Source organism: Sphaerodactylus townsendi, linkage group LG01, assembly GCF_021028975.2.
Source record: "Sphaerodactylus townsendi isolate TG3544 linkage group LG01, MPM_Stown_v2.3, whole genome shotgun sequence".
Taxonomy (NCBI): domain Eukaryota; kingdom Metazoa; phylum Chordata; class Lepidosauria; order Squamata; family Sphaerodactylidae; genus Sphaerodactylus; species Sphaerodactylus townsendi.
Genome location: NC_059425.1, coordinates 189,620,567 through 189,632,858, shown reverse-complemented (window position 1 = coordinate 189,632,858; position 12,292 = coordinate 189,620,567). Strand labels below are relative to the sequence as shown.

Here is a 12,292-nt window from a genome sequence, read left to right as displayed (position 1 = left end):
AGAATTTGCGAATACAAGGTGTGAACCGGATTGTTGTGGAAAGCGAGCATCTCAAGGAAGAAGCAGCGATAGTCCCCCTCCCAGCGATGTCAGCCTAGTTATCTATATTTGCAAGTGTAGAGGGAAGATCAGAGGATAGATACATTAACATGTTAGAGAGTGGATTACATTGTTAAAAGCATAGATAAATCTGCATACGGTGGAACCAGGTCTCCCTCTTCCAGGTGTGAACCATGGTGCCTCCCTGAAGGATGCCAGGAAGGCAGGGGCCATTCCTGACACTCATGCCCCTCCTCCAGTGCAGTATAACCAGTGTAGCTCCCCAGACTCTTTTCCATATGGCTGATGAATTAACAATATTATTAACAATGGTGAAGCACCAGGTCATTACTGACCCATGAGATGACGTCATGTGGCTGACTATATTTACAGGGTGATTTGTCTTCCCCAGTTGTCTACACTGGGCCTCCAGCAAGCTGGGCACTTGTTTTACTGGCCTTGGAAGGTTGGGAGGCTGAGTCAGCCTTGAGCCTGAAACTGGCTTCCTTGGGATCGAATGCAGGTGGTGAGCCGAGCTCTGATTGCGGCACTGCAGCTCACCACTCTGTGCTACAGGGCTCTGCTGCGAAACTACCTAAACATTTACTGAGCAGTATAAAAAAAATCACCGTGAATCCAATTTTTCTTCACAGCTGCTAAGAAAGAAAGGGACTTCTGCATTTCTTCAGCGTCTGGAACGAGGAGACCCTGCAACTGTGGCCATGCAGCTTCGGGTTAGTGAGAAGCAAGCCTTTATTGGCATAGACAGCAGTAAAACAATAATAAAAAGCATATACAACATAGGATATACATGTTAGGACAAAGGAAATCTACTGGCATTTAGTAATTTCCAGGAGAAAGTCTGCCACTATCATACAGAGAGAAGGATCAGGGTTGTCCAACAAGTAGTGTAATCTAAATAAATCGGGGAGGTCGGGTAAATGTAAGGGAGTGAGATTCACATACTTGGATCTGATTTCCTTGAATCTGAGACAGTGAAGTAATTGGTGGGCCAGAGATTAAACTGAGCCATCGTTACATGGGCACAATCTTTTAGCCTTTTCTTGCTTATTAAATCTGCCATGTAACAAGGCAGAAGGCATAACATTGAACCTGGCGAGCATTATGGCTCTCCTTTGAACAGGGTTTATTAAACAATACAGGTAGTGAGCCAAGTGGCCCCGTTCAAATGGGAGAGAGAAATACAGGGGGGAGCACGTTTTCTTGGCTGCAGTGATTAAGGTGGAGAACTCTCTATCCAATAGTTGACCTTTTAATTTCCTATAAGCTTCTGAATAGGACAAAGGGCAAAGTGAATCCACTGACAGTCCGATAGAGGCAATTTTTTCTTCAATTATGGAAAACCGGGGGTTGGAATGGGTGTCAGAGAGCAGACGGTGGACATAAGAGTTACGGTCCGAGAGAAAATGAATTCGCAGCCAGAATCTAAAAGTCCTCAGCCAAGCGGCTGATTCCAAGGAGTTTTGACCTAACTCCAGACAAAGGGCTGCATAAGGCACGCAATTTGGGAGTCCAGTTATCTTGTGAAAAAATTTGGATTGAAGAGAATTCAAGGAGTAGTTAATAGCTTGAATCCAAATTGGGACTCCGTAAAGCAATCTCGAGGCGACTTTGGCATTGAAAAATTTGAGGGCAGGAGGGATAAAGGAGTGGCCACTGCTGTAAAAGAAACGTAGTAGTGCTGACATACTATTAGATGTAGCTAGGAGAGCAGCCTTCCTCTGGGTTGCCCATGAAAGGTTAAAGGAGAATGAGAGGCCAAGGTATTTATAGCACTTAACCTGTTCGATTTGGGTGCTTTTCATTGCCCATGTGAGCTTCTTAAAGCGCCTAGAGAAGACCAATACCTTGGTTTTTTCATAGTTTATTGTCAGTCTGTTGGATTCACAGTAATCCACACAGCGCTTCATTAAGCGTCTGAGGCCAACTCTGGATCGAGAGAGAAGGACAGCGTCATCTGCATAGAGCAGAATTGATACATGGGATGTACCCAGTTTGGGGGCATGGCTGTTCACTGCTGAGAGGGCAGAGGGGAGGTCACTTAAGAAAAGATTGAAGAGAGTGGGGGCTAGGACGCAGCCCTGTTTGACCCCTTTGGTAATTGGAATACTGTCTGTCAAAAGGCCTTCGTGGGAACACTTGATCCGGCAACTGGTATTTGTGTGCAATTGCCTAATTAAGAACAAGAATCTGGCATCAATGTTGAGGGCAGCCAGTTTTGTCCAGAGAAGTTCTCTCAACACAGAGTCAAAGGCAGCCTTTAAATCAATAAAGGCAGCATAGAGTTTGTTATCTGCATTGATTGAATATTTACTGGCTAGGTGTAATAGCACCAAGGCGTGGTCCAGAGGAGATTTCCCCTTGCGAAAACCTATTTGTTCAGCCCCCACTGCACCAGAGTGGGAAAGCCACAACTGAAGTTTCTTCAGTAGCAATTTGGCATAAATCTTCCCTATCACTGAGAGGAGGCTGATGGGGCGGAAGTTGGCAGGCTCTGAGTGACTTCCTTTTTTATGGATGGGAAACACAGTCGCAGACAGCCAAGTCTTGGGTAGGATACCTGAACTGTTTACTTGGGTAAAAAGAGTGGCCAGGATAGGGGCCCACCAATCAGTATGAAATTTCAGAATCTCTGGAATTATAGAATCAGGGCCAGGGGCTTTCCTTCCTTTGAGGTCCTCTAACAGCTCAACTACTTCTTGAGATGAGACAGGAGGCCAACTTGACAAATCAAAAGGGATGGGTGAAAGAGATCCATTGCTTAAAATATCGTCATTAAAAAGTTTGCTAAAATAGTCATGCCAAATATCAGGGGTAATACAGGTAGGGGTAGGAGGCTTGCTTCGGTTAAAATTATTCAGGACAGCCCAGAGTAGCTTCGAATTGTTGGAAGTTACTGCAGAGTGGAGATGTTCCCATTGAGTGTTGACATGTTCCATATGGTTCTTCCTAATTAGCTGACGGAAGTTGTTTCTACAGTTTATTAGTAGGGCGAGGAGGTCCTGGTCTCCTGAATCCCTAAAGTTCCGATATAAGGAGCGAATTTGACTATTGTGCTCCATGCACTCTCTATCAAACCAAGGTGTTCTTCGGGTTAGTGAATTTTCCCTTTGTAGTAACCCCTGGACTGTAGCAGTTGCTTAGGCCCTGGTTCACAGGCCCATCCAACAGAGGCAAGCCAGCCCAAAACAACAGCTTTTTCTTTACAAGGGGGCAACTCTTACAGCTGTCAGCTCTAGCTACCATTCAAGAACTGCAGACTGAAACCAGTGGGGCCAAGCTAAATCGCAAAGATAATATATTCTACACAGCAAATGTATAATGTGTTGCAGTTGTGATAAAGGAACCCATTTCCCTGTTTTCCTGTTCACCTTCGTTCTGTGCAGGCAGCGATTGGAGGCCACTGAATATGCAAAATATGCATAGCTATGCAGGCATGCAGAAATGAACCCCCACAGCCACGCCGATTGTCCCGTGATACAACCAGCTGCACCTGCGTAGCTATGCAGATAAAACCCACAATATATTTTTAAGGAAAAGGGGCCTCCCTGCAACGTCTGGGCAATGGCAGGCAGATTCTCCCAGACCATTGAGGATGGAGTGGAAGGGGGGGGGGGGATAAAGCACCTCCCGCCTAACCGTTGGTGCAGTTATGGCTGCAACCCAGGATTTTTTCAAAAGGATTGCTAGTTTAGCAATTTTCAAAAAACTGAGGTTAGGGGAAATAAAATGGGGCAGGCTCATTTTACAAGCAGGTCTTGTGCAAAGCCCTCCTCCCATAGATTGTATGCTGCCCCTATACCCCATACCGTCTTTTTTGGCCTGTGCAGAATCGACCATAGGGGAGGAGCAGACAGCTCCATCGCATACCACACCCTTTTCACATACCACACACCTTTTATGTACAAAAGTACATAAGACACCCACAAGAGTAGCCTCCCCCAACTTTGGTTCTCTAGGATAAGCCAAGAAGCTACCTGCTGGGGGATGTCAAATGTGGTTTCAAGGTCAGAAGCTCTGTTCACAAGTTACTGGAAGCAGCTGTACATCCTGAATTGTACATCCATTTGTGCTGAGTCTTTTTAATTGGGTTCAAAAAATGGGGGGGGGGGGGACTAGTCAAGAAAATATTTTTTTAAAGATATACATAAGGACAACAGTGGTGGTGGATCTACATAGAAGTTTCTATAAATGGACATTGATTTGTAAGAGACAAGCAACACACATTCACTTTGCAGTTGAAACCTGGGACCCGTACTTGAAGGATAGTTCACAAGTCAGTGAATGTATCTTTGTAAATCTTTATAAAAGACATGCCTTGAGTCATTCTCCTGTGACACTTGATGCATGTGCAGCTGAATGTGTGATTGAAATGGCGTGTCTGCGCTGGTGCTGCTCCCCTGTTTCACTGGCGCTTTCTTACAGTGTCTTTCTTACAAACATATGTACATACACACAGGGCTAATAAGCATGGGGTTTGTATCACACATTCAGTTGTGTTAAAAATAACAAGGATATTATTTGACATGTATTTTTAAAAATTATGGAGTGTATTTGCATTCCCTGTAATTTGTGAACAGGGATAAGAACTTAGCAAAAAATGTGCATGTTGTAGTTTACAATGGGTAAAGTGCTCTCACTTGAATTATTGTTTTCCATTAAAAGATTATTTTCCCTTCACCTTAGCAATCACTCACGACGATAATCGGGAAGCTTCAGAACTCTACTGCCCACACTGTTCGTTGTATCAAACCCAACCACTCCAGGCTCCCTGATACTTTTGATCATTTTTACGTCTCTGCACAGCTGCAATACACTGGGGTCTTAGAGATGGTAAAAATAATACGTCATGGCTACCCAGTTCGTCTCTTCTTTGCAGAGTTCTTATTAAGGTAAGTCTTCTGTAAAGAAACGATGTCAGTATTATTATATGCATAGTTTTTTCACGGGCTGTGTGTCAACTTTGGTGAGCGAATCCCTTTGTGTTCTCTTCTCAGTAAAAAACTCCCTTCAGCAGAAGGTTTTCATTTGAATATACTGGTCTGTCTTCTGTTCAGTCACGTGTGATTTCTGCCTCCCATTGCGCACATTCATGGTTGTGCCAAGCCTAGCACAGAGCATGTGTAAGCCTCTTGCAGATGTGGGAACCAGGATCACCACTGTGCTTTCCCTGCCCCCTCCTACCAGTGCTTGGGATTCCATTGGCTCCACTCTGCAGGCTGTTTATGTTCAAATCCACGGCAATGCGGAGCTAAGGAAAGTAGGGAAGGAAAGAGCAGCATTCAGAAGCACCCTTTGGCTTTATACTCTGCTGAGGGTTGCCAACTCTGGGCTGGGTTACTCCCAGGGATTTGAGAGTGGAGCCCGGGGAAGGCAGGGGCTTCTGCGCAGGAACTTCAGCAGTGTATAATTCCATGGAGTACGGTTTCTTTAAGAGGACTACTCTCTGTAATCTGGGGATCAGTTGGAATTGCAAGAGATCTCCAGGCCCGAACCTTGCTTTGCCAGATCCCACTCCAAAACTTTACCTGGAAATTAATCCTTAAAGCCGCTTCACTTTCACTGAGCGAGCTAAACCAGCTGGCCTGAGTCCCCTCGCTCCCTTGTTCTTCTGTGTGGGGACAAGAGGAACAGGAGGGAACATGAAGAAGCTGCCTGGAAACCTCAATCAAGTAGGAACTGGTTGAAATGGCACAGGCATCATCAGAGGCTTTTCTTTAACTTTTGAGCCAAAATGTTTTCAGGACCTTTTGTTACAAACCCCTATATAAATATTCAGAAACACACATACATAATAATAATTATTCATGCTTGTAATTTTTAGTAACATTAAATGAGACTGCCAAAAATAAAAACAAAAAGAGTAAAAACAGATATCGCCAATGATGTCTAAGACCCTAAATATCTAAAAAGAGATAGTTACTGGCTATTACTGCTAGTGGAAATATTGTGAGTCTCCAACTTTGCTGAGTCATTTAAAATCCAGCTGACACATTATCAAGGTTGTACAAATTAGCTCTATCAGTTATTGATGTGTAAGGATTGCTCAATGCTTCAACTTTGACTTCACAAACTTCATTCTAGAACACAGTGATTAACAGCATGTTGTTGTAATCTACCCTAATGCAAAAACAGAAATTTCAGGAAGGTCTCTCAGCACCTTCAACACTGAGCCTTTATTCCTGATCTAGGGTCAGTATCCAAAGATGTGATCCCAAGAGCGGAATATCCATCTCCACAGGCATGCCCCACTCTCCATCACCACCACCAAAGCAGACATTTGATGGACCGGCAGAGGAGGAGGAGGAGGAGGAGGAGGAGGAGGAGGAGGAGGAGGAAGTAGTCTAGGGTTACTCTTGTGGCACTCAGCATGCCCCCTCCTCCAATTTTATATATTGAGAGGATCCTGCAGCCAGTTGCCAGTGTGGGGAGACCTCTTCTCCAAGTCACAACTCACCTGTTTCTCTTTCCCCCATTTTTCTCTCTTTCCTCTTTCCCTCCCTTTCCCGTTTCTCTCTCTCTTTTCTCCTTCTCTCCCCTATTTCTTTCCCTTTCCATTTCTCTCCCTTCCCTTCCCTTTCCCTTCCCTCCCTACTCTCTTCCTCTCCCTTCTCCCCTTTCCCCCTTTCTCTTTCTCTCTCTCTCTCATCCCTTTCTCTTTCTCCCTTTCTCTCTGAATGGGGGATACACTACTGAATGGCAGTGTGTGTGAACAAGATCTTGGGGTACATCCAGTGTCATGCAGTGACAAAAAAGCAATAGGGGGATAACCTCTAGATCGCAAGAGGTTGGGGGTGGGTGCGGTTTGAGAACTTGCCCCAGGCACTGTTTTCTGTAGATATGCCCCTGAAACCAGGCCCAGGGTGAAGGCACGTTCTAGCTGAAGCAAGGTCGGGATCTGTCATCCATGGCACAGCACTAGGCTTGGAGATTTGGGTGCAACAAATACCAGATTTGGCCTGAATCTGGGCGAATTTGGGCATATTTGGGCCAAAATCGGCCAAATATGTCCTGACTGAATATGAACGAAACCGAATGCAAAGTATTTGGACTTTTTTTGTTATTGTTTGGTTTTTTGTGTTTTGGCCTGCAGGGGGTGCATTTTTAAAGCTAATGGCACCAAAATTTCCGGGTATCATCCAGAGACAGTCCTGATGATACCACCTGAGTTTGGTGAAGTTTTGTTTGGGGAGGCAAAAGCTATGGACCCCCAAAGTGGGAGCTAACAGGAGATGGGGGCTACCCCTTTGAGGGTCCATAACTTGGAACCCGCCCCCCTGGGCTAAACATCCCCAAACTCAGGTGGTATCAACAGGCCAGTCTCCGGATGATACCCTGAAATTTTAGTTCCGCTAGTTTTTAAAATGCACCCCTGACAGGCATCCCAGGAAATTTGCCCAGGTTCTCTGCTCTGCAGTGTCTTGATTCCATTGCAGCCAATGGGCCTCCAAAAGTCTTATTTTGTTTCCCCGCTCCTGCATGTGAAGCCTTCTGGCTCTCTCAGAACTCTCTCAACCTGTCCCCCCCAGCTTCATTAGCCAGAAGCTCCTAAATTCTGTGCAGCCTGATGCTGTGCAGCTGGGAGAGACATGAGGATCCATGAAGGATCCTACCTCCTATATAAACACAGACCCCCAGCCCCAGGCTTCTGGCTATTTAGGAATGAACTTTGCCCCCAAGGGCGAACTTTGCTTCTGAGGGCAATGGGAGGAGTGTGTTGAGAGAGTTCTGAGAGAACACAGCCACCAGGCTTCACATGCAGAGAATCTGGGCAAATTTATTGGGGTGCCAATCAGGGGTGCATTTTTAAAGCTAACAGCACCAACATTTCAGGGTATCATCAGGAGACTGACCTGATGTTACCACCTGAGTCTGGTGACATTTGGTTTGGGGGGGCAAAGTGATGGACCCTCAAAGGGGTAGCCCCCATCTCCTTTTAGTTCCCATTGGAAACAATGGGGGATGGTTTTAAGGGGTTGTTACTCCGTTCATCAATCGAGACTCAAGAAAGTTTCAAGAGCTTTATTGGAACTGTGTCATCTCAAGGCACAGATAGCCAAAACTGAAGTTTGACTCCCTGGCCTTGGTATATTCCTGGCAGTTACAGAAAGGTTCAGCCCATAATCCCCCCACCCTTGCATTCCCATAATATCAGGATTTGAAAGGACAGTGGGAATAGCAGCATTGTTTGGGACAGACAGGAGTAGCAGTGGCGTAGGAGGTTAAGAGCTTGTGTATCTAATCTGGAGGAACCGGGTTTGATTCCCACCTCTGCCACCTGAGCTGTGGAGTCTTATCTGGGGAATTCAGATTAGCCTGTACACTCCCACACACGCCAGCTGGGTGACCTTGGGCTAGTCACAGCTTCTCGGAGCTCTCTCAGCCCCACCTACCTCACAGGGTGTTTGTTGTGAGGGGGGAAGGGCATTGTAAGCCCCTTTGAGTCTCCTGCAGGAGAGAAAGGGGGGATATAAATCCAAACTCTTCTTCTTCTTCTTCTTTCCAACAAGGCAGATAAGAATGAACGGGAAGCTCTATTGACTAGGTTTGCATAAGCAGGGGGAGGCCTCCTTAGCCTGGGGCGATGATAATGGCAAAGACATCTGTGGCCTTGGAGTGGACATGCTAGTTGCCAGGCCGAGAATGGTCCAGGCCTGACAATGGGGTCTATAACTTTTGCTCCTCTGAACCAAACTTCACCAAACCTGGGTGGTATCATCAGGACAGTCTCCGGGTGATACCCTGAAATTTTGGTGCCACTAGCTTAAAAAATGCGCACTCGGCAGCCCTTGACGCGAAAAAGCACCAAAAAATACAAAACAAATCAGATGGCTCTATTATTTGTTTTATTCAGGCATACAGATAATTTTATGCCCAAATAAATGCAAATTCGAATTTTACCAAATTTCTAGGGTATTGGCCAAGCCTACACAGCCCCCCCCCCCCCGCCCCGCCCCGCCCCAAACCTCCCTCCTTTCCTTTTGGATACTTCAACTGTTAATAAAGTAAATATTTTTTTAATGTCTGTAGTTCTTATGTTAACTAAGTGTTAACTTGAGTTCATTTTATCTTTTCAGTAAATATGCACCATTTGTTCATCTTCTTATTCCATGCTTTTAATCCTATTACTGGGCCATTTAATTGCAGTTACAACATATATAAAATAACAGCAACTTTATTAATTACAAACATTTTGGTAATATATGTCAGGACGGGCCCTGACCGGGGTCCAGAGGAGGGGGACCCACCCTCCATTCCGAGGGCCATTGGCCTTGGGCTGGCGCCAGCTTGTCTCCCCCCCCCCCCCCCCGCTTCCTTAGCATCAGACTGATGACCAGGAAGGGCCATGGCTCTCCTAGGTGTGGTAGTTCCTGCCTTTTGTGTTAACGCCATGTGTCCTCAGAAATCGTCTATCTTTCGTTATGCCTTGATCACCAATAAAGTTTATAGTTCTAAATCTACAGATTGCTTTAATCTGGGACTGAGGTCTCACAATATAGAGGTACAATTTCAGGAAAATGGGTTGCCAGCGGGCACACAAATGGAAAAAGGTTGGGAGCCCTTGTCCGCAAAGGTGGGGGAGCTGTTGTGAACATCTGCTCATACACTCCAGACCATGAACCAGAGTACATTAACATGTTACATGAGCAAAAGGCATCTTAATAGAAATGAACAAGGCCAATGTTGAATCCCTGCTATGCCATAGGATAGCATAACCAAAGAAGAAAAACAGGGCTCCACCAAGCAATAGGTCAGCAAACTAAAGAAAGGAAAAAAGATGCCAGGTGGCTCGTGACAGTTTTGTGGTCATGGATAGCCTCCACGTTTCACTAATAAAGCTTTATCCAGTGGAACAGAGTTCTTTTTGCTGAACCTTTCCACCGAAATTGAGTTCTATGCAAAGTGTATGGGGGCTGTCAAGGTTAAAGGGTAAAGGTGCAAGCACTGGGCTGTCCCATTACTTGATGTTTACTCAGCAGACTTTCTTTACAGGCTGATTTCCCAATTCCTTCCCCAGTTATCTACATTTTTCACCCAATAAGCTGGGTCCTCATTTTCCTGATCTCTGGAGGATGGAAGGCTAAGTCAACCTTGAGCCAACTTCCCAAAACTGACTTCCTTCTTGAGAAAAGCTAAGACTGCAGTGCTGCAGCTGACCACTTTGCCCCTCGGGGCTGTACATGAGAATAAACCTGTTACCAGTCACCTTTTCCTTTCTAGGGCATCAAAATGAATTTTTTTTCATTTATGTGCCAGAAATATTCACAATGACCTTTTTCACTTTTATCTTCCATAAGAACGTACACATTTACTGTGCTGTATCCTGCTCCCAAAATACTAAGGTTTCAGAATGTTGCTACCACGAATAAAGATGCAAAAGATGCAAAAGCAGCAGTGGCATAGTGGCTAAGAGCAGGTGCACTCTGATCTGGGGGAACCGGGTTTGATTCCCACCTCTGCCGCTTGAGCTGTGGAGGCTTATCTGGGGAATTCAGATTAGCCTGTGTACTCCCACACACGCCAGCTGGGTGACCTTGAGCTAGTCACAGTTCTTCGGAGCTCTCTCAGCCCCACCTACCTCATAGGGTGTTGTGAGAGGGGAAGGGCAAGGAGATTGTAAGCCCCTTTGAGTCTCCTGCAGGAGAGAAAGGGGGATATAAATCCAAACTCCTCCTCCTCCTCCTCTTCTTCTTCTTCTTCTTCTTCTTCTTCTTCTTCTTCTTCTTCTTCTTCTTCTTCTTCTTCTTCTTCTTCTTCTTCTTCTTCTTCTTCTTCTTCTTCCTTATATGCTGGCTCTGTTGTGCCAGTCAGACAAGTACAGACAAGGGCAGCCTGCCCTTCCCACTTCCTTGTACCCACACTGGAGAAAGGTCCTCAAAAGGGTCTATCAGAAGTTACTATTATGCAACTTACTAAATTTACTATTATGCCACTTAGAGAGTTAGTTTGGAGACAAAACCAGAATAAATGTATGCAAGTTCAGTGAAGCCTAGCAAGCAACCAAAAGGAATGAAGAAAATACTGTACCTGTCAGATATATTTCTATGCAGCCTTGTCCAGAGATCACTAAAAACAGTACTTGCAAGGTTGGACTTGCAAGGTTTATTCTTCATGGGTTGATTTTTCAGATACAAGGACTTGACTGATGTTATGTTGGGTGAGAAGACAAAGATGTCTGCTGAGGAAAAATGCTGCACAGTTCTCCAGCAGAGTAACTTACAAGGATGGCAGGTCTGTTTGCTTTATCTTTCTCTGTACACCACTCTCTCCTCCAAGAAACTCAGGTCCAGTGATCTAGCCCTTGTTGATGGGTCATGGTTTCTTGGCACTTAGTTCTCCTCATGCTGCCCAGAGGCCACAACACAGAAAGGTGGGGAGTGTTAGTTGATAGGTTGGCAACTGGGGAATACTCCCTATCTTCCCAGAGACTCCATCGCTTTGTACCTGAGGGATCTGTGCATAGGGTTGCCAATTCTGGGTTCAGAAATAGCTGGAAAGTTCAGTGTGGAGTCTAGGAAATTGGGATTTGAGGAGATGAGGGACCTCAATAGGGTATAATACCTTGCAGCCCACCATCTACAGCAGTTATTTTCCCTAGGAGAAGTTTAAAATAAATGATTTATTTATTTATTATATTATAAATAACAAAAGAAAGAACCAAGCCATTTATGTAGTCTGGAGATCAGTGTGTCAGGCTCTCGAACGTGGAAATATCAGAGACCATAGGAGGGTCCTAAAGCAGTTTATTTCTACAATGCGTAGAGTAACAGAGAAAGCTGAATCTAAGCTCTCCCGCTTAGATCCAGCGATTATATCCTTCAATCCCCCCCCATTTGATTCCCACCAAATGTGTTTCACAGAGAGTATAACATTTGCACTACAGAGCTTCAAGAAACCTGGGAACGTTCGCACCTTCCCGCAGGAGGGTTGGCGCCAGAGAATTGCCAGGGAGGGGAGAGGGGAACCGGAAAGCATTTACAGGAAACATTTGCAATCCCCACACAGCAAGACATCTAAACACTGACAGGCAAGGATCTGACATTCTGCCCCCCTTAAGACCTCCCCCCCACCTGGGCGATCGGGGTAGGCCCAGTGGAAAGCCTTCACCAAGCGAGGGGCCTGAACGTTTTTGGAGTCAACCCACTCGTCTTCAACCGGGAAATGAATCCATGCGATCAAATACTGAAGCCGGCCCCAGTGCACCCGAGAGTCTAAGACTTCCTCCACCTTG

General features: G+C 45.5%; 1 protein-coding gene across 8 annotated transcripts in view; it reads left to right on the top strand.

The window, feature by feature from the left end:
• The window catches only part of MYO16 (myosin XVI), a 183,567-nt gene that overhangs the window by 134,678 nt on the left and 36,597 nt on the right, over positions 1 to 12,292 (top strand). For all 8 annotated transcript variants that reach the window (XM_048501914.1, XM_048501905.1, XM_048501895.1 and 5 more), the window contains 3 exons: positions 693 to 773; positions 4,747 to 4,952; positions 11,190 to 11,292. In XM_048501914.1, the coding sequence (XP_048357871.1) occupies positions 693 to 773; positions 4,747 to 4,952; positions 11,190 to 11,292 (390 nt within the window). The remainder of the gene's footprint in view (positions 1 to 692; positions 774 to 4,746; positions 4,953 to 11,189; positions 11,293 to 12,292) is intronic.